The sequence below is a fragment of the Sander lucioperca genome, chromosome 19, assembly GCF_008315115.2.
Source record: "Sander lucioperca isolate FBNREF2018 chromosome 19, SLUC_FBN_1.2, whole genome shotgun sequence".
Lineage (NCBI taxonomy): Eukaryota > Metazoa > Chordata > Actinopteri > Perciformes > Percidae > Sander > Sander lucioperca.
In genome coordinates, this window is record NC_050191.1 from 13814513 (window position 1) to 13836469 (window position 21957).

The following is a 21957-nucleotide window of genomic DNA, read 5'->3' on the forward strand; positions in this document are numbered from 1 at the left end:
TGTAAGGTGATTTTTGTTCTTGTTGTGCCATGCAATAAGCGGAACAATCACAATCTGCTCAATTGTGTTTCTTATTTCAGCTGTTGAACTGGCATCTGCAGCTGGACAGGTCTCTGCCGGCTCCTCTGGATATGGTGGGGGCGTGGCTGCATGAGGCTGAAGGAGCCCTGCGACAAGAGATCATCGTCCATCAGGCACACGATGTGACAGCTACCACTGTGCACAGGGCTCTGGAGCAGCACAAGGTTAGCATGGAGCTGTAGACAGGAGAGGCAAAATGCTGAAACAAAGGACAACTTGGCGCTGGACAGAGTGGTGGCTTTGTTCAGTTTATATTTTAGTCAAAAGTATATTCAGTATTAGGAGCAGTACACTGCTCCTAATACTGAATGCACAGTTTTTTTTAATTTGTTATCAAATGCTCTGATCAGAAACCTATTTTTCTTCAGTCTTTACAAGTATTTGTTTGTTTTTATGTGCTCATGTGCTGTATGTATTTACATGTACACTGTGCAGGATGTGTTGAAGAGCCTGGAAAGTCACCAGCAAGTATTTCAGAGGATCCATAAAGACAGAAGTGTTGATGGAGTCCCTGTTCCCCCAGACCAGCTCCAAGACATGGCTGAGAGGTAATAAAGACACCTGCCAATCTCTCTTGGAAGTCTGATATTAACTAGCTCACTTGGCATGATTTCACATTTTGCTTTTCGGAGGAGAAACAGAATGTGAGGGTCAAGCTGTAGGTCTGATATCGTTTGTAAACTTTGTCTTTTTTAGGATGAACTTTGTCTCTACATCTTCTAACATCCACTTGTGTAGAATGGAATTCCAGGAGAACAAACACCACATGCAGGGCTTCCTCACTCTAGCCGAGTCCAAGCTCAAATCCTGGATCATAAAATACAGCCGACAAGAGTCCGTGGAACTGATGCTCCACAACTATGTTGTAAGCTCAGGCTTTGTTTCACTCTGTAAACGATTTGCTGAAATGTTAATTGAATCTTTAGGGTCCTGTGTAGATCTTGAAACTTAAGAAAAGTATGGAAAGTATTTTACTCTATTGTTTAATTTTAGGATATTATTGGATAAAAGTCCTACGGATTTAACAAATAATTCCTGCTACATAGTGTATGACTACTAGATTTAATGCTGTATATCCATTATGATGTTACTGTAAGTATTGTCTCCTAACATGTGGTAATAGTTTCCATTTGATTCTGTCTTCATCAGGCATTTGTGGAGAAGCAACATTTCTTTGAAAATTACGAGGCATTGTTCCAGTCCCTGAAACTGTCTGCTGAGGCCTATGTCAATGCTGACAGCTCAGGTGAAAAATTAAAATGTATACAGTAAATGTATGATTTGATATGTAATGTACACAATAACCTTCCTGGATCAGGTACATGCTGTATGTTTTTATGTACATATGTTTTTTGATTACTGATAACTGTTAAAAAAATGGCATTTAGGAGCTGCAGATGCAGATAAAATCCTCTGTGAAGGTCTAAGTAATTATATATCATTATATCGTGATATAGTTATTTTTCTGGAAAATCAATTAAAAGGTTTAATCTTGATCTCCTATGAAGCCGAAAGGAACAACCTTGAACACTTTTTTATGCATAAAATACAGAAATGTCTTTTTTTTGTGGCTATTCCGGGAAAATAAAACACTTGGCAAATGAAGGTACTTAATCATTTCAATGCCAAAATCACATAAAAATACAATATTGCAATAAAGCAGTCCTGCTCAGTGATGCAGTGAATAAAGCCATGTGATTGTCCACAATAGTCTAATACAATTAGAAATATTACAGAGATAGATATCTCAATATAAATGGTATGGCAAAATCTTCACAAATTTCGTTCACACATTTTTTGGTTCGCAAAAACCTAATTGCATTCTCGTCCTTTGGATGATGCTTTTAACTAAAATTGAGTGGCCCTAAATATCTCAACATTGTACACATATCTTAACTTTATCCTCCCTTGTCAACAGTTCAATAACCAATGAGGCTTTCTATTCCAGCAGCTCAGTCTGCCCCTGTCTGGTTTTAATGCTTGGTAGAAGGGAAGAGTCTGCAGGCTACAGCTAAATGAGGTTCCTCCACTCCCAGCTCTCAGTGGGGAATACGACCCCATTTGCTAGTTAGGGGCTGCTCCACTTCTGCAAGTCTCTGGGCGCAAACTGAACTAGCTTGTTGGTTTCATTAAGTTTCAGGGTTGTGCTCCTTTAGGGTATGCAGAGCGGAGAAGTGAGGTATGGCGAGAAATCAGGACATCTGATGCTTGATTGGTCGACCCCACAAATTAAGTCGTCGTCCTCCATGAGCCTTGCGTGTAGTTAACACCCTCGGCTCTGATTGGCTGGATGAGAGTTTGAGGTTATAACAAACTGAGGCAGGAGAGGATGATAAGGGGATTGATATGTAATGATCTGCTATTTAAAGGCATAGTAGTATGTGATTAATGTGTATTTGAAACTGGATAATTGTATTTGGTGGAGTCATTTATCTGCCCCACACTGGCTGACAATAGTTTGTGGTACACGAGTTTTGAGACCTGAGCATTTGTACCAATGATATGGAACACAAGCAAAGATAATACATCTCCCTGTAGTGAGAATTTTGAGGTCAGAGGATTGTCTGCAAAGGCATGTAGCTCCATCAGTCTTTATGTGCTCTTCATCTGGTCTTTCTATAAATATGGGTACCATATGTCCTGTGCCTCAAAGCAAGGCTATGTAACTTTTCCTGAACAGCGCCAAGTGACAATTGTATAATAGTATATGTAAATGCTAAAATGTAAAACTAGACTAGACTAGAGTACACAAGTCATCAAACTGACGTAATAATAACAGATACACAACAATACCTATCTAAACATTAGCTTACATTAACCACCATGTGCCCCCTGTGATACCAGACCAAGTAAGGCTGTGGCTGCAAAACCCCTGAGTGTATCAAATTGAGCAAGATTGTGTTGCTCAAGAAATCAGCTTTTTATTTATAAGATAAGATTGTGTTGTTTAATAGTGCATAGTCTCACTTAAACCCCAGACAAAATCCATATAAATCGACAAGCAATTCAATCAATGTTTTAATATTGAAGATAAGTATGTTTATGAAGTCTCCTGTTTACACTGTTTTAGTGTGACTAGTATTGTTAGCAGCAACTGCAGCAACAGTAATAGTAGCAGCAGTGCTAGCAGTAGTGCTGGAAGTACAGGTATTACTTTTGCTGTCATTGTTGATTTATTTCTGCTCCAGTGGACGAGGGTGAGATGGGAGTGCGCAGGTTCATGCGGGAGGTGGTGACACAGTGGAGGAGTTTATCCATGGAAGTGCGCAGTGTGAGGAGCATGCTGGAGGAGGTGCTGTCCAACTGGGAGAGGTATAGCTCTACTGTGGCCTGCTTACAGGCCTGGCTGGAGGATGCAGAGGAAGCCCTGAGCCGGCCAGAAAACACAAAACGGGTATGAAATTAACTTTTAATATCGTAAGAAACCCCACCATACGCTCAAAGTTTCTTTTTTCTGTGCACAGATTAAAAGTTCCCTCATACATGTATTTATTTGATAGATTCAATGCCTCACAGTAGTAGCAATCAAAACCACATCAGCCCAATTTCAAGCATTTGGTCTTCTAAGTGGAATCCTATTAGCAGTCTCCACTCAAGTATCAAATGATCTCCTTGACTTACAACAAGCCACTAAGGATATTTCAGTTGTCGCATTGCCATGGTTACCTCAGATTCACATCCCCACCAAGGATTAGACAGCTAATTACCCCAGTTTTTTTATTGTCCTTTCTTTGTTTCTTTCTATGAATTCCTTTCTTTGTCTCTTTTTTGATTAGCTTTCTTTGTTTCTTTCTTTGACACTCATTCTTTGTGTTGTTCTTTGTTTCTCTTAATTTCCTTGTGTCTCTGTCTCTTTCTGTCTTTTTAATGAGTCTCTTTCTCATCCAGGAGTTTTTCAGGAATCTCAGCCACTGGATAGATCAGCATGCAGCCATGAATGACTCTGGGAATTTTCTCATTGAAACGTGTGATGAGACTGTGTCGCTTGATCTCAAGCAGCAGCTACTTCTTTTGAATGGACGATGGAGAGACCTCTTCCTCCAAGTCAAACAAGTAACAAACAAAAACATCCTAAAAATACAACTAAAATACAGTCAAGAGAATTTAATTAAATTCTATTTCTTGGTGAATGTATTGTTTTTAGCTGATTACTTTATTTTGAATGTTACTATTGGTACTATCTAACCCAGAACTGAGGAAGGTACATCACTTGATAAAAATCAATCCTAATGTTTGCACTATCTTTCCTCCGTTGCAGTATGCCCATGTAGATGAGCTGGAGAAGTGGAGAAAAGACCATCTAAAGGCTGTGTCAGCCCTCAAAGAGCTGCTGGACACAGCAGAGGCCACGCTCAGTGTTCCTGTCCAGGTGTCTTTTCTTAACGTTAGAGCCTTTCTGCAGGATGTGGAGGTGAGAAAAGTATCATACATTAAAGACTAGCACAATAATACAAGCACTTATTACCAGAGATTCTCATTATTTCAGCTGATACTATTACATTATCACATTACATTTTCTACAAGTGTGTTTTAGGTTGGTACCATTACAACATCAGCCCAACTCATTGTTTGTTAACAGGGATTATTGTGTACCATCTAAGTCTAGTCAGCCATTTAGCTTTCATCATCTTTCCCAGTTGTTTTACTTTTAGTGAACTTGAGCTCTTAAACTTTAAAAAAAAGTTACTTAAAGCTTTATGTCCCTGCTGTTTTGAAAACAGAGCTGCAGAAAACCTTGTTACATGTTTTTCTATTGCCAAACTCAGTTTAGATCAAACTGCATTCAACTTAAGGACATCTAAAATGACCCTTTGCCTCTACCTCTCATCTCAGAATACCAAGCAAAAGGTTGTTGCCATGGAGACACAATACAAGTTGGCTGCCCGCAGTGCTCAGCTCCTTGCCAAGGATGCGTCACAGGATGAGGCTGCCAGGGTCATGGCAACTATGGCAACAGCCAAAAGTCAGCTGAGTAAGGTAGGTATCGTTTAAGTCCGAAACATGAGAAGTAGTACAAAATCTACCTGAAATCTTTCTTTGAAATCAACACAGTTATCTTGTCCTCTTTGGGACTTTTTAATATCTTCATCACACATTGTTTGACTTTCTGTGTCACTATTCAATGGCCCAGTTTGTTATTTTGTTTCCAGGTGAGAGAGCGGTGTCCCTCCCTTGTGAGGGAGTGTCATGTCCTTCTGCCACTGTTGGAGGAGATGGAGAAACACATCACTGTTTTTTACCAAGCCCTGGAGCGGGCCAGTCGCATCACTTCTGCTGCCAGAGACCCAGACACACAGACTCAGGCCCAGAAAAAACAAAAGTGGCAGGTTAGATATGATGACAATGATCAGATTGAACTTAAATGAACCTAAACCATGTGGAAGACTGACTGGTTAAAGGAAAATTATTTTAGTAGTTTTGGTCATCATTCTGCACACAATCAGTTTTACAGTGCAATTGACATATACCATGGATATTTCATGTACTTTCACATACATTTTTACTATCCAGTTAGTGGTTTAGATAATTAGATTAAAGTCTGTCTGATCACTTCTGTGACTTGTGACTGAAGTCGATGGGTAATATGTTATTATATTCAAAAGGAATGATGGCAAAATCTACAAAATAAAAACCTACATTCAAATATAACTATATCTGCTCTCTTGTGTGTCTATTTTATCGCTACCATTGATATTATATTCATCTTCATCTTTACAACCTATTTTTACTATAACTGATATATAAGAAAAATGATGATATATTTGAATGTACCATTATCAACACACTTTCATATTTGTCGTTTCCACAATTTCCTCAGGATTTGTTAAACCAGCAGCAAAGCTGTAAACGCTGTCTGTCTGTGATTGAGAGGAATCACAACACACTGCAGAGGGCGCTCTCCACCAGTAAGGTGCTCCGAAACTTCGACCTGTCCCTGCTGCAAAAGAGAGTGGCTGAAATACAGGGCTCAGCGCAGGTTAGTGTTAAACATACACATACCAGAATGCCACACAGACACTGCATTGCCCTCAACGCTGATTATATTAATGAGATTACAAGAACATCAAAACACCCAGGAGGCAACAGTGCAGATTAGACTTACTTGTGTGTCTCATTATTCATTTGCTTGACATAAGACAGATAATGTAATTACACTACTATACCGAAGAGACCACACAATCACTATTTCCTACTGTCCATCCTCTCAGGCTTTGCTGAAGGAGGTTGGGGAATGGAGAAGGCAGGAAGAGGCCAACAACTGCCTGAGGAGGAGGTTTGAAGAATCAAGACAAGAGCTGGAGAGAGTGCTGAAGAAAGCTCAGGGCTGCTTGAGAGAGACTGGAGACGCTGAGGAATTACTGAAGAAACACAGTGTAAGATCAAACCTGTAACCTTCTGATGTAAACAGAGGACGTACATGAAGGGTACGGCTAACCTGTAGAAAAGAATACTGGCTGCTAAATCTTCTCTTGACCACAAAGACAAACAGATATTCTGCATAAGTATCAGTAGCAAAACAGAACTCAAAATAAACTTGTATGTTTTTCTGCACAGGATTTTTTGGGCCATCTGGACCAGCGGTTGCTGAGCGTGTTCTTGAAGGCATGTGATGAGCTGACTGACATCTTACCACAGGAGGAGCAACAGGGGCTGCAAGAAACTGTCCGCAGGCTACACAAACACTGGAAGGTCAGGGGTCACAATGCTTTAACACTCTCACTAATTACCATACATCTCTGGAGGCACATAGCCGATACTTCATTAACTAAACCAGGAAGACCTTTGGCTTTGATATAGTTCCCTCCAGTCTGTTTCCAATTAACCTGTACAAGTTAGATGAAAATGCAACCCTCTCAGTGTTTACTCGCGGTCTCTCTGGAGGATATTTTGTCTCTGACAGTTTCGGGGATGATACAATATGAGACTGAAACTCGTGTATATTATACAGTCTATCTTATCTACCATGTCACTTATGCTCTGTGTCTTCTGTCTTTTCCACAGGACATCCAGGGCGAGGTACCGTCTCACCTGCTCCGTCTGAAAGTGGAGGTGGAGCGAAGTCGAGTGGCTGTGATCATACAAGACTGCAGAGCAGAGCTGGACAGAGAAATGCAAGCCCTGTCTGGCACCTGCACCAGTGAGAGAGTGATCAAAGAGCACAGAGTGAGCCTCGGATTTGGTAGAAATTTATAACAGATTAAACCAGGAGAGAGAGAAGGAGAAAGATAAAATCACTAAATGTAATCTTTATCATCATTCTGGAGCATCCTAAGTTCACCATTTCCTTTTCTCTTATCTCCAGACTTTTTTCAGGGAACGCAAACCTCTGACTTTGTGTGAGAAGAGGATTAGAAACATGGAGGATCTGTGTCATAATTTACCTGACAACGACGCGGCTCATCGAACGCTAGACTCCACCAGGATTGCTGTAGAGGAGGTTACAGAGCAAATCAAGAGTACCCACCTCAAACTGGAACATCACTCTGATAAATGGAAAGAATGGAATGAGAGGTAAAGCTCGAAAAAACTCCAAATCCTTACAGCATATCCAACATCTTGAAGTCTGACATTTTCATCCCTGAAGGGACTTAAGAGTAGTTGTTCCTTTTTCTAGGTTCTGTGAGCTTTCTGATTGGCTCTCCTCTCAGAAGAGGCAGGTGAGGCTTTTGCGAGAGACAGCGAGAAATTCCAGCCATCAGGAGCAAGTTGATGTTGCTGTTCAGGTGGGCTAGCACTTTATATTTGCTGCTTTAGGCACAGAGATTAGGTTATAATTCAACTCATCCTCGGTAAACATGCATTCCCTTTTTCGTGCTATTACTATTTCCAGGCACTGCAGGAAGCAGTAGATGCCCGAGAGGAGAGCCTGTTGTGGCTTAAGAGCCGTCTTGCTGGGCTGTCTGAAGTTAGCTCTGAACTGGAGGTCCAGAGACAGAGAACGGCCCTGGCCAAACTCTCAACTGACTTGCGGGCACTCTTTTCTTCACTCTGTCAGGTATTCTAAGATATTCTTAACGTTACAAAAATATGTCTTTCTCCTGTGTTTTCTTAACATAATGGTTTTGTTTGATGCTTTGCCTCCCTCATTCACAGTGGGGTGAGGAGGGCTCTGCTGTGTTCCAGTACAAGGAGCTGAGGGAGGAGGTGAGTGGTGCCCTGGAGGAGGTTCTGAGAGTGCAAAGGGAGGCTGAGGAGCAGACCAGCAGGATCTTGGATGCTGAGGGCCTGGAGGAGGCCAAACAACTTTATTTTATTCACCAGGTGTGTGTAGTGCAGAGACAGGAGAGTGGTGATGTCAACTGTGTTCAGATGTTTGATTTACAGAAGCTTACACCAAAATGATACATCTGATACCATGGAAATTTATTTGATTAATACAGGCAGGCATGGACATTATAGTGCGTTCAAATCAAATCATTTCTAGCCTCTTCAATTCCTGTATTCAAATGTCTTTTAAATGAATTTTATGTCCCTGTGGAAAATACATTTTATTAAATCAGATTATGTCTGATTTAAGTGATATAGAGAAAAATAGACATCTCACTAAATATTTAGAATTGATGCTTCTCACAACTTAAAGAGTAACTTAACAGTCCCTGAAAGACTTCTTTTGCTGACCTCCAGTGGTTTAACTTCTTACCTTACTCCAGTGATGTTCATTAGGACTCTAGGACCCTGTGACATCACTGTATGTTGTGCATAATATTCTGGATTAGAGGTGAAACAGGCTTGAAAATGTCATCCAGGGAGTGCAGGAAAACACTGCTTTTTGGATTGTGTTCCACTTCTTATGTTGTAATTTTTCTGCAGAAAGCAAATATGTCATCTGATTTTCTTGTCTATGTGTTTGTTATAGCACCACCTAAAGCGCCTGCATGCTAACCGGAGAGAGGCGGAGCTTCTGGTGGCCCACTGCCGCCAGCTGCAGAAAGGGGAGGGGCTCAGTCAGTCTCTAAGGGAGCTGGAGGGAACTTTCAGAGATGTCGACCACAAATCAGGGACAAAGGAGCACAACCTGCAGGTAGACCAAGCCTGTTTTTTTCTCACGTGTCAGTCAGTGTGCTAATGTTTGCATGTGTGTGTCCATACAGACCCCTGCAGTGATCATTGATTGGTCCATGTTGAACCATAACCAAATATTGATTGTTATGTGATATGTTAATTTTGTTTGCGTCTGTTGTCTTGGTATGTGTTTACACACTTCTATCACTGTCTTCGAACTGATCAGAAAATCTGCATTTCTGTAGTTTCTGCATGGAAATGTCTAAGATGCCTGGAGTGCATAAGTTCATTTTTAGAAGGAAAACCACCGTAAAACTCCTTAAATCAAAACTCCAAAACATCATGAATATATTGGAGTTAAAGATTAATTTTAGACAGACCCTATTACACCAGTAGTAAATAATAACATAGAGAGCGATTGATGCTAGAGGATGCTGATGCAGAGATATAAGGTGCATTTTGTTGTTCCTTGTTACAATTTACAGTAGTGGGGTAATCTAGAGTTAAATTAGAACACTACAATACCCATCAACTCTTTGTGTACATGTAGTATTTTCTGTATAAAACTTTACCCACTGACATTATTCTGCTGTTTCTTCGTCATCTCAAGGCAACTCTGAGCTCCTGGCAGAACTTTGAAGCGGAAAGAGAAACGGTTTGGAGGTTTATCAGTAATACCAACAATGAGCTGCATAAAGAACTAATTTTTAACAGCCTGGACAGCCTGAAAACTGAACTGGAGCAAAACAAGGTGTGTATGTACAGTACGTGTGTGTGTGTGTTCTTGTTTAACTATATTCGTGGGGTCCAAAAAACGGGAATACAGTATACTTGTGGGGTCCGGACAGCTTTGTGGGGCCAAAATGCTGGACCCCACAACTTTAAGGGGCTGTTTGAGGACTTGGTTTTAGGATTAGGGTTAGAATTAGGTTATGGTTAAGGGTAAGGGTTAAGGTTAGGCATTTAGTTGTGATGGTTAAGGTTAGGGTAAGGGGCTAGGGAATGCATTATGTCAATGACGGGTCCCCACAAAGATAGTGCCACGCACTATATGTGTGTGTGTGTGTGTGTGTGTGTGTGTATGGTCTGTATTTTCTCACACAATATATTTTGTTTTTTTCTTGCCTGTAGGAGCTCCTTACAAAGGTTGAGGAGTGTTCTGTGCAAGCAGATCTCCTCCTGGAGAAGGCAGCAGATATTCAGCTTGGTCCGAAAAATCGGACTCTTCTTCTACAGCAGGCCCAGTCCACCAGAGAAGCTGTCACACAACTTCAAGACCACCTCAACAAGAAGTATGTCCCATCCTCATCCCAAGTATACTGTAACTTCCTCAAACTTAAGTCATATTTTCAAGTTTGATGAGGAAAATTAAAGTGAAACAATTTTAACCATGCTAAATGGTATACTTGTGTGCTTGTTTGTTCTCATTCCTACAGTACATCTAGCTATGCACACAGTATTTTACATTTTACAAAATGGTTTCTTGTCTAATCTTGTGTTTTCCAGTTTTGTCCACCTGGAGATGATGTGTATGTGGTGGGAGCGCTTTAGCAGTGAATCAGAGGTCTTCTCTCTGTGGATCAATGAGAAAGAGAAGGAGCTGGAGGCTGTCAACTCCACCTCCTCCTTAGATCCTCTGAACAAACACATCAGCACAGTGAATGTATGTCATGTATCTCATTCTTTCTTAAAAATGTAATTCTTTATCTTGTTTTTTTATCCCTAATACTGACTGCATACGGTATTGCTAAAAAAAAAATCACATCTTCCTTAATCATCTTCTGATATTCACAAATAGATATGCATCATCCACACATTTTTTTTCAGTAACTCCCTGTAAAATTAGTCAAAATTGCTGTCTGGCCTGTAGCAGTGCCTGTACAATATTAGTGTGGCCTAAGGTTAATAAGATTAAAAAAATGTACAGTATGTAACCCTGAGGAGAAATTGGGTCAGAGCTACAGCAAAGACGAGGATACAGGAAATAAACTGATAACATTGAAGAAAATATAATCTTGGCTTGCCAGACCTCAGCCTTGTCAATCTTATGGAGGTCTAGACTCTAGAGCAAAAGAATGTCAAAAAACATTTGGGATAACAGGACTTAAGAAGTCCTGCGGCAGCTGTTTGATTAGTTATGGGTTTGAAAACCTTTGCCTCCAGAAACAGCACAGTCAGTTTTATTTTCTACCCAACTCCTGTGCTTGATTTTTTCTAGACCTCCACGAACCTGAAGAGACACAAAATGTATCTATGATAGACTTAGGAATTAATATAGATAAAACACAACAATGTCTGTATCAAGCCAATAAACAGAGAATTGGCAAAGTGTTATGAAGTCTTTTTCTTCTACTGTTTTTCAGTTTGTCTTGTTTATTGTATTTTTTCCAACTCATGCCTTCCATACTTTTCCTGATTAGCATTCCTCTGCTGTTGCATGCCCTACAGGCTGTGGCAGAAGGTTTAGAGGAGAGAAGGGCAGCTCTGGCCCACATGGAGGCAGACTGTGAGGCCCTGTCGAGTTGTGTGACCCCTGGAGAGACTGGACGTATCCGGTCACGACTTGCACAGATGAGGCGCTACTGGGAAGAGTTGAAGGGAAGAGCAGAGCAGCTGGGAGGACAGCTCAACCAGAGCGCCTCTTACTGGCAGAGATACAACAATAACCTTGAACAGGTATACAGCAACACATAATGGAATAGTGGTGCAAAAATTGTAATTAAGACAGTGCGTGTTAAATGCGTGCAAGTGTTAAATACATTTTTGAATAAGTAAGGTTTTTGTCATTATCAGGTCAAGAAAGCAATGAGTGAACTTAAAGAGAAGTTTGACTGTCCAGTCACATACTGTTCATCATCATCTGAGACCTACAAAAGCCTGCAGGATCATGTGGTAATAAAAAAACACAAAGAATGCCTTAATGTGACGTCACTATAGCTATATGGAATCATTTGTTTGAAACTTAAGGTTGACTGAATCCTCAGGAATCTGGAGGGTCTACCTCCAGTAAGTGTAATTTTTTATATTGTAGTTTTGTTTTTCATACCTGAACCGTAATTGATTTTTAAATCAACTTTTTTCCTTTTAAGGTTAGGCTGTAATTTCCACTATGACACTGTATTCTGTAATTTAGCACATTGTTAGTTATAATGTTAGTAGGATTTATGAGAGAGTTGCCGAGCTGATCATAAGTACATTTCTGTTTCCTCTAGGAGGTCTGCCAGGCTGTTGAGCAGCTGAACCCCAGGCTGATGGCTTTGTGTGCGGCCATGAAGAGGCTTGGAGAGGGCAGCCAGCTGGAGGAAGAGGTGGCTAACCTCCACAAGCAACAGAGAGAGTTTATGGAAAAGGCAACAGAAAAGCAATCTACATTAGAGAGCCTTCTTGCACTGTGGCAAAGGTAAACAGTACACAGTAAACAGTTATGTGTTTGTGAATTGTTTTTGAAAATTTGGGCATCTGCAAAAGAAACTAGTGAAAAAAATAATACTTTAACTTTATATTTGTCTGAAAAACATCAGTCTGTGTTAACATCATGCATCTTGTACACCTTGTGTTTTTTCATTACTGTAAATACCCACATATGAGCCTTCCTTTCTAGCTTTTAAGCTACTGTGATGCCTTGCTGGGCTGACTGTGTGTGTGTCCCTACAACACCTAGAAGATGTGTGTTTGTATATGTCAGGGGTTGTCACATTGCATAAACAAATGTTTTTAGCATAAACTGCTCAAAAATAATTTTGATTACATTATTTCTGTCAGTTTTGGTCCGTGGTCACACACATCTCTTATTCTGATTGTATAAACATGGCTATTTCCCCTTTTATTGTGCGTGTGCTCTTTATGCTGAATCCTCGTCTCTATGCCAATTTCCTCTTTTATTCCCTGAATCATTCCCTCATCTTAGTGTGATGTAGAGGAGCAAGATCTTGTCTTTGACTTAATCTGTCTGTGCCCTAGTCAGCCATTGTCGTTCAATTATAATAATATGCTTTTCTTGTCTATGTCTTTGATCACACAATAGACCTGGACAATAGACTGGAGCCATTGTTTCTCACTCTTCTGTATTGGTCTCATGGTAGCTGTAGCTGGTGTATGTACTGAGGGATTACTTACAAGCACTGGGGGCTCTTGCAATATATGGTTTCTGACCCTGTCTCTGATACTGAGGCTTGGTCAGATAATAATAAAATAACACACAGGCTGTATCACTGCCTGTGTATACTTTCAGATCACAAGTTGCTGCTAATCTATTGTTCTTATTGCCACCTTTGTATCTACAGATTTGAAAAGGAGAGTTCGTCCATTAAAGGCTGGCTGAACAGGTGTGAGTCTGTTTGCTGTCCAGACACAGACCTGCTTTCTGCAGACAAAGTAAAGCTTAGGAATGAACTACTAAACATAAAGGTAAGTAATTTTACTATTCTTCACTTGGTTCTCACTAACCTTTACATTTGCATTTAGATTTTTTTTCTTTTATGTAGTGTTGTTTATCTTCCCTTTTCAGTTTTATTTTTACCTCACCTATTACACAATGTGTGTTTTCTGCTATTTTTGTGTTGCATCATTTTTGAATATGTATTCACCCATTCAGGAAATGCAGGGGGAGATGGCATCCTATGAGGTTCTTCTGCAGGGTCTTGTCAATCTTGCGCTCTGTCTGTACCCCACGACGCCTGAAGCTCGTATCGAAGAGCTCAGCAATGATCTCGCACAACTACAGGGAAGATGCACTTCTCTGAAGAACAGCACATCACACAGGTAATTCTCTTGTTTTACATATCATACCTATTATTAACTATGTTTATCTTTCCATGAATGGACTCCATACATTATGTGGTTCAGCTTTTGTTCCCAAGTTGTTGGTTTTATTTAAATATACACTTGTCGAGACAGTAATTGCTGTCATGTTCTTAATCCAAACTGCCTTCCACCGCTCTTTTAGGCTTGAGCTGCTGGAGTCACAGTTGTCACAGCTGGAGCAGTTTGATCAGGCACTGCTGACTCTGACCCAAAGGGGTGAACACTTCCTGTCTGGCTTGAGAAGTTCTTCCCAGGTTGATATTGCCTGTCTTGAGGGTGCAATTAGTAGGATGAAGGTGAGAAATCAGTACTTTGCTGTCAACAATGATGTCCTTTATAGCTTTTGTATATTGGAGTAGTTACGGTAATCAAGTTTGTATTGATCGCTGTAGGAGCGAATTTAAATTTGTCTAATTGAACTATCTTGTTGCAGGAGCATGAGGTGCAATTGCAGGCACATGCATCGCTAAAAGACACTCTTCAGCAAAGAGAGTCCTCCCTGCTTCGCTGCTCCACCTCAGAGGCCCAACAGCAGCTCCAGGCCTGGAAGGAGGATTGCCTACAGCCCCTTAATGAATCCCAGCGTCTCCTGCTCCTCCGTAAAGACTGCCTGACTGAGTTAAAGACTTTTCTTGAGAAGCATGGAGCGGCAGCTATGGCTGTGCGCTGCCTTCACGAGGCAGTGGAGGGCAGTGGGAGCTGGGACCGCTCCAAAGTTGAAGAGCTGCACCGTGGAATAGGGGAAGAGGCTAAAGACGTGGCCAGGCTTGAGGCTGAGGCAGTCGGGTTAGACGGGCAGCTAAGCAAGGCACACCTTAACCTGATTGGTGCAGAGTGGCGAGGCTCCAAAGACGTGAGTCATCCTCAGGGAAGAACATCTTGCAGGGGACAGGCAGTGGCCCTAACGATGGCTCTAGAGGAGGTGCAGAGGGGTTTGGGATGGAGGCAAAGTGAAGCAGACTCTTTAGGGGCATTATGGAGCTCCTTCAGGGAGAGGAGGGAGGAAGTGATGAAGAATTTGAAGAAATTGGAGGATGAAGCGAGGCAACATGGGGCTAGAGGGAGCTCTGTACAGGCCTTTCAAAACAGGTATGTAAATGGTAATCAACACACTTCAGGCCTCTAGATATATTATGAAATTATATTTAACATCAGCATAGTTTGTACCAGCTGATACTGATTACAGGGTTATTGTTTTCTTGTACCTGCTGTTTGTTGTTCTTAAGATATATTGTTGAATATACTTTGTCACTTTCAAATGCATCCTCAGAGCTTTTCATTTAGACACCTACTGTAAGTCAAACTCTGAGAATATACTGTATATGAATAAAGCCAAAGTATAGATCCAAACAGAAATATGTGATATAATATGTTGGAATCAGGCTAGTAATCCCCATTGTTTTCTTCTGCATGTATTTCTCCCAGGCTGCGTTTTTTCGTCCAGCTGGAGGATGAGCTCCAGTCCCTGCAGCATTCTCAGCGGTGGTTAGAGGAGAAGGGAAGCCAGCTGGCCCAGAGAGACAGTGAGCTGGCTGGGGAGGCTCTCAGAGAGGTAGCACTGGTGAAGACAGCCTGGGAGAACGTCAGGACTCTGATCAACATTGGGTAAGGAGGCGGGACGACATAGAGGGATTTTGACTTATTCATCTCATAGACATCTCTTCACATTTGTTTTTAGTCCTACTGTGCAGAGACAGGAAGATTAATGTTTTTGTATTATTATTTTAATATAGAAACACAACAGTTAAACAGCAGTTGCAGAGTCTGTTTTTCGATCATTTAATATCCATTGCCAGGCCATCTCCACAGCGCTATGGAGTAAGGTCGGGCTACACCACACATACATTATAGGATAGGACAAAAATATGTAACATGTATCATGTCATGTATTAGGCTTTATCCTGAAAATGTACTTCTGTTGATCCGACTATATACCAAGTAATAGTCTTAACCTTTTTCCTCTCTTTTCTCAATGCAGTCAGGAACAGAGTGGAGTTGTGGTAGATCTTCTCCGCCAGTTCAACCACCTGAAGTCAATCCTCACCACTGTTGTAGAGAATGCTCAGGCTGTTGCTCACACTCTGCCCGACCACAACCATAATGCTCAGGAAGCCAAAAGGACCTACACACGAGTCAGTTCCTTTTGTTGTTCTCCGAAAATTATTAATGGTTGACTTTTCTGCTTTTTGTTTTCAAATGATGCATATGATAAACAACATTTCTAGCTATGATTGATACATCAAAACACATGTGTGTCATAGTCCACTGAGCTATGTCAGGACAGAACATCCAATTGTCCAAATTATATATATTTCCTAATAAACCCAAGTTGAAGATTCATAGCTTTCACTGGGCGACTGGGCCGTTTTCCTTTTTTAAAATCACTGCACTATGTAATTCTGCAGTTATTGATTTACAAGTATTAGGCTACAATGTGCATTGTTTTTCTTGCATATCAGTCAATAAACTAATCTCTAAGATAAAGGATTGCATTTCAACAATAAACCCCCTCTGTCCTTCCCTAGCGGTGGTCTGTTGTCATTCCTTCTGCATTCTTCTCTGTCCCTCTAGCATGACACGGCCCAAGCCGAGCTGAGAGAAAAACAGGAAGACATGGACCAGCTCATCAGCACAGTGGAGGACCTGCAGAGAGAACTGGAGAAGGTTCCCAACTCTGATGTGAGCTCCATCCAGAGAGACATGGAGACATTAAGAAACCAGTGGCTAGAGGTGAGTGGTACTTCATAACACATGTTGTGCCATGTACTTGTTTTGGTAATGAGGCCCTGACAGCTGAAATCACTGAGTTGTTTTTTATTTAGACAAATACATGATACAGTCACATCCTTGAACTACCTGGTCAGACATGGTGAAATTATACTTAATAATACTGGGTTTTGTAACATTAATGATTTGTCCTCATTCTGACAGCTGAAACGACTATGAACAGTATGAAGAGATTTTTGGTGTTGTTTATGTGACTATGGGAAAAAAAATCAATTATGATTTCCACATTAAAGCTATGCCAAACACTTGCGCTGTTCCTCTTTTAATGATATTTCTGTTTTTCCCTTTTTCCATTTTCTCCTCTTGAGGGATTTAGTTGGCTGCTCAGCTGTCACAAATGAGACAGAAATATAAACAAGTCTAGACATGTTATCTGCCTTTCTCTTTCTCTCTCTGTCTCTCGCTCTCTCTCTCTCTCACACACACACACACACACACACACACACACACACACACACACACTTCTCATCCCCACATCTGTCAATCCAATTAAGCCTTGTTTTCCATCTCCTAGTAAAGCATACCGTCCCTTGTTACAGAGAGAGAAAACTAAACTCAAAGAGGGAAATATCCTACCTCTCCTGTTGACTGAGATGTACTGGTCTCTGTTCCTTTAGGTCTCAGAGAGAATACAAACCAACATAGAGAGACTGGGCTACTGTGTAGCACTTTGGGAAGACCTCAAGTCCATGGAGCAGGACATTAACCAATGGGCTGCCATCTCCATCGCTGATCTCACTGACAGTGTTACCAATCTCAGTGATAAAGAGCAGACAGAGGCCCATCTTGCCACCTTTCAGGTCAGAGCTGCTGGACAGTCTGCATAAAAGAGTGTATGAATGATGTAATATTCAGAGTGAGTTCATAGTGGGTGTGATTTAATTGAAATGTCTTGCACTTTGGACAGGCTGAGGTTGAGAAGAGGGAGCAGAGACTGGACGCCCTGCAGGAGAGAGTGACTGAGCTGAAGGAGCGAGCCAAACTGCAGGAAACCCCTTTACAAATGCAGGTGAATATGGGGGGGGGAGGGAATATGGTATGGTTTTGCTGAAATTATTACAACAAAAGAATATTTTTCCATTGTCCTTTATGCCAGGGATTTCAAATATTATTACAAAACTCAGAATGTAAAAATAAAACCACAAAGACCTACATACATGTACTTAAAAGGTTGTTCATATGTATTATTTGTGTTTCTATAATGTTGTTTCATTTCTTTATTGAACCAGGTCCTGGAGTCAGACCTGAGGAAGAAAATGGCCCATGCGCAGGAGGTGTACAACCAGGCCAAACACACACTGACCTACTTCAGTTTCCAGAAGCAGCGATTAGAGGACCTCATGTCCCAGATGGCCAAGCGGCTGGTGGCAGTTGAGGGTTCCTTATCTGACCTCACTGAAGCTTCTTCTCCTGAAGACATTGGTACAGTTAAGGTATGATACCTTTAATGTCATACAAAAACCCAATAATTCAAGACCTAAAAATATTATACAGTGTATAGAAAAATAATACTTACACAGAAAGTTTCTATTTAGTTCTATATTTCAATTGCTATCCCTGTTGCTTCATATTACTACCAACCATGCACTCTATGAGGACACATAATAATACAATATTAGATCGTGATGCCTTAATTATTTAAATGACTGCCCTCATGAACATAACTAGGCAAGGCAAGTTTATTTGTATAGCACCTTTAAAACAACTTTAAAAAGTTAAATTCTAAGCACTCACCTTGGGTATAGTACTCTTCTTATAAAGTCATACTGAAGACAATTTTTGCGTGATTCCCTATTGTTCCCTGAAGGTGAACTTCTGTCCTCATTTGTGACCCTGTTTAGGAGGTCAGCTATGTAGCAGCATCCTATAAGCTGGCAGTAATTCTAGCTGTAGGACACATCTGCAAGGTGGAGACAGTACTTGTCACTGTCTCTAATCTCTCCACCACCCTGTAGCCCTAATTATGAATATACATGAATTAGTATTCTTTTATTTCTCACTACTTTTCATTTACAGGACCTGCAGAGCATTGTGCAGCAACAGAGGGCAGACATGGACTTGGCTAGAGATGCTCTGAGTGCCCTGTGCAGGTCTCATCCCTCTCAGGAGCTGTCATGCCTCTCCTCTGACCTCACCTCCATTGCCAAGCGAACAGAGGCTGTTGCCCAGCGCTGTGCCAAGACCAGAGGCAGCCTGCAGGATGTGCTACAGCTCCACTTCAACGGTAAAACATGTGAATGTGTAGTTTGGATTTTGTGGAGTTAGATTTTAATCTGGATAGTCTCTGTTTAACGGTTAATTAAATTATATCCTAGAGTTCTGTACCTTTTGTCAAATACATCAAGTAATTTATGTTACAGTAACAGCCACTATAACTTCTTACCTTATAAGGAGAAGTATACATTTTAATGGCACTTAAATCATCATAATCACCGAATCAAACTGCGCAACTACATGACGCAATGTCATTTGTTCATGTAAGTAGTGCAACAGATTTAGTGTTGATTATCCTACATTTTTCCCCAGAGCACACTTTATCCGCCCACTACAACCCACACTCCATTGACACACACTGTCTGGTACACTGGTGCGCTCTCATTGCTCAGACACACACCTGTGCCTTGGAGAGTAATGGTGCTCTTGTCACATCTGCTCTCATGGGAGTCATTTTGGGCTTGTTGCCAAGGCAACCCAGCGCTCACAGCGTGGACACGCCCACTCTTCCCATCTGCCTCAACACATCGCCTCTTCTCACTCTCCTCCTTCACTTTTAAATCTTCTCTGCCTTTATTTTACCACATATCAGTTTTCCTCAAGTTGTTATCCATATATTTATTTTGCTTTAAGCTTACCTGTTTTTTTCTGTTCCTCGAAGCAGAGCTTGTCCAAGACTTCCACTCCTGGCTTACAGATCTGAAGTTGGAGCTGAAAGAATGTTCTAACCAATCAGGAGATGCTGCCATCCTTAAAGCCAAGCTACAAAGGCTAAAGGTACTGTTATATTTCATACTTTTATATTGTATTTCTCATGGTGCAGTTGTCAGGGAATTGTGGTAAATATAAATATTCAGGTCTCTCAGTTTTCAGTAATTTCACTTGTTGATACCTGCATGCTATCACACTTTGACACACCAAAATCATTTTATATTTTAATGATCTGGATTAAAGCAAGAAATAAGTATATCATGGTACAAATTCAATTCATATATTCCACGTAATCTTCTAGAAAAAGGTCATCATGATGAAATACTGTACGTCATCATTATATGCTTTATTGGACCAAACTGAATCTGGGCTTGTATTTAACAAACATCTCAGAATCACTTTTATTCAGCTTCTTAGGAAGGTATAAAGAGTGTGATAAGTCTAGATCTGAGGCGTGTGGCTTTTTAAATTTGCAGAGATATCTCACTTTTTATCAGCAACATGTTCTTCCTACATCCACAGGTGTCAGTCGAGCGGACATCAGAGGGTGAGGAGCGTCTCTCTCAGGTTTTTGAGGAAGCCAAGAGGCTCCAGCTCCACCTGCCTAAAGCTGGAGCAGCACAGGTCCAAGAGCATCTCTCCTCCTGTCAGAGACAGTGGAGGAACTACCTGGATAGCTGCTCTCAGAGCCAACGAGACTTGGAAGAGAGTATTGACCTTCTGAAAAAGTAAGTCCTCACTCTTGTTGTGTCATGTGTTTATGCAAAGGAATTTCAATTAAATGGAAATATGCCTCCTCTCTCTCCAGCTTTAATGACTGTGTGGAGAGTATAAGAGATTGGCTGAAGCAGATGGATCTCAGCCTCAAGAGAGAGCCTGTTCTTGGGGCAGAGTGCCAGCAGGGAGCCCCAGACACCACACACCAAGAGCTGGAGAGAATGGAAAACCTCCATATGGAACTGCATGCAAGAAGGTGTGTATACAGTATGTGGGTGTGTAAAGCCATATGTTATAGATGCCATAGTGTGGGCTGTTAAATATTCTTAAGAATAACATATTGTCTCTTGCAAGGGACTCCATCGAGCGTCTCTGCCAGGAGGCTCAGTCTCTGTCTGAAGATGGCCGGGGGTCAGGAGGAGAGGTCAGAGTGACAGGCCAGCTCCAGACGGAGCACCAGGCCCTGCTGAAGGCAGCCAGGGAGAAGCTGCGAGGCTGCCAAGAGAGCCAGGTCTTTGGAGAGACCCTCCAAGGGCTTTGGGCCTGGCTGGAGGAGATCCAGGAGAGACTGGGGACAGTAGACAGCACCATGGGGACCAAAGAGCAGTTAGAGCAGAGGCTGGAGACTGTGCAGGTGAAAGGGGGTTTTAGCCAGTAGACTATACATATCTGTAATTTCCATGAAATATTATATACGATGAAATGCATAAAGTTGTTGGAATCTTTAAGAATGTACACATGTATATTGTTATTTACATAATCAATCTACTATAATATACTATTTACTATTTTTGGACATACTTCTATTACATTCTACAGTTGTTCTGGTAAACACAAGAGGGGGCTGTTTGCTTGAGAAAGTATTCATCCAAAATTCTGATGTCTAAATCCGGTTCGCTCTGACCCTGCTCTGTTTGCACAGGACATTCTGCTTTTGAAGGGGGAGGGGGAAGTCAAGCTGAATATGGCGTTGGGTAAGGGTGAGTTGGCCCTGCGCAGCTATGGAGCGGCCGGACAGGAAGTGGTCCGCTCTCAGCTACAGGAAGTGGAGGATGCATGGGCCACGCTGCTTGTGACTGCCATGAGCTGCCACAGGTAGATTGCTCACCTTGTTCCATCACCTGGAATATAATTTGATGGCTTAGTCTCCATGTGTGCAATTAAAGCCATTTGCACACCGTCATTCTAAAGAAGTGGTCCTGCCTTTAACTTAATATTCTCGTAATTTAATTGTAGAATCAATTTACAGAAACTGGACAAACTGGACAAACTGCAGAACTGTGAACTGTAAACACATTTTTGTTAAACCATTCTTGACTTTTGCTTTTTTAATGTGCCATTAAAACATTTAGCCCTGGACATTTTAGAAGCCATTTACCTGTGTGTCTCTTGTGAATAGGTTATTTTCATCATGATAGATTGACGTCTCAATGCCATTAATTACCATTAGGTTAAATATATATTGAGAAGTATTTGTCTCATTTTGAAACTCTGATTGATGTATCTATTTATTTAGTGTACTGTGTGTGTGTGTGTGTGTGTGTGTGTGTGTGTGTGTTATATTGAGCAATTATGGCCCCTCCTAGAAAAAAATTGATCTCATTAGGGACTAAATGGTGGATGGCAAACAGTGGGTCACAC

At 41.2% G+C, this 21957-nt stretch overlaps 1 protein-coding gene across 1 annotated transcript in view; it reads left to right on the top strand.

The window, feature by feature from the left end:
• Window positions 1-21957, top strand: part of LOC118493906 (nesprin-1-like) — a 59658-nt gene that overhangs the window by 16936 nt on the left and 20765 nt on the right. The window contains exons 13-52 of the mRNA XM_035995745.1: window positions 81-245; window positions 517-629; window positions 778-946; window positions 1231-1327; window positions 3270-3475; window positions 3970-4134; window positions 4340-4492; window positions 4915-5058; window positions 5232-5408; window positions 5900-6058; window positions 6291-6455; window positions 6637-6771; window positions 7084-7245; window positions 7385-7593; window positions 7697-7805; window positions 7913-8077; window positions 8176-8343; window positions 8939-9103; window positions 9695-9835; window positions 10216-10376; window positions 10591-10747; window positions 11533-11760; window positions 11878-11976; window positions 12297-12484; window positions 13368-13491; window positions 13679-13845; window positions 14030-14183; window positions 14321-14976; window positions 15313-15492; window positions 15866-16019; window positions 16459-16617; window positions 17292-17474; window positions 17582-17683; window positions 17904-18107; window positions 18691-18898; window positions 19553-19665; window positions 20122-20327; window positions 20408-20572; window positions 20671-20950; window positions 21239-21411. Coding sequence (XP_035851638.1) covers window positions 81-245; window positions 517-629; window positions 778-946; window positions 1231-1327; window positions 3270-3475; window positions 3970-4134; window positions 4340-4492; window positions 4915-5058; window positions 5232-5408; window positions 5900-6058; window positions 6291-6455; window positions 6637-6771; window positions 7084-7245; window positions 7385-7593; window positions 7697-7805; window positions 7913-8077; window positions 8176-8343; window positions 8939-9103; window positions 9695-9835; window positions 10216-10376; window positions 10591-10747; window positions 11533-11760; window positions 11878-11976; window positions 12297-12484; window positions 13368-13491; window positions 13679-13845; window positions 14030-14183; window positions 14321-14976; window positions 15313-15492; window positions 15866-16019; window positions 16459-16617; window positions 17292-17474; window positions 17582-17683; window positions 17904-18107; window positions 18691-18898; window positions 19553-19665; window positions 20122-20327; window positions 20408-20572; window positions 20671-20950; window positions 21239-21411 — 7028 coding nt within the window. The remainder of the gene's footprint in view (window positions 1-80; window positions 246-516; window positions 630-777; window positions 947-1230; window positions 1328-3269; window positions 3476-3969; window positions 4135-4339; window positions 4493-4914; window positions 5059-5231; window positions 5409-5899; window positions 6059-6290; window positions 6456-6636; window positions 6772-7083; window positions 7246-7384; window positions 7594-7696; window positions 7806-7912; window positions 8078-8175; window positions 8344-8938; window positions 9104-9694; window positions 9836-10215; window positions 10377-10590; window positions 10748-11532; window positions 11761-11877; window positions 11977-12296; window positions 12485-13367; window positions 13492-13678; window positions 13846-14029; window positions 14184-14320; window positions 14977-15312; window positions 15493-15865; window positions 16020-16458; window positions 16618-17291; window positions 17475-17581; window positions 17684-17903; window positions 18108-18690; window positions 18899-19552; window positions 19666-20121; window positions 20328-20407; window positions 20573-20670; window positions 20951-21238; window positions 21412-21957) is intronic.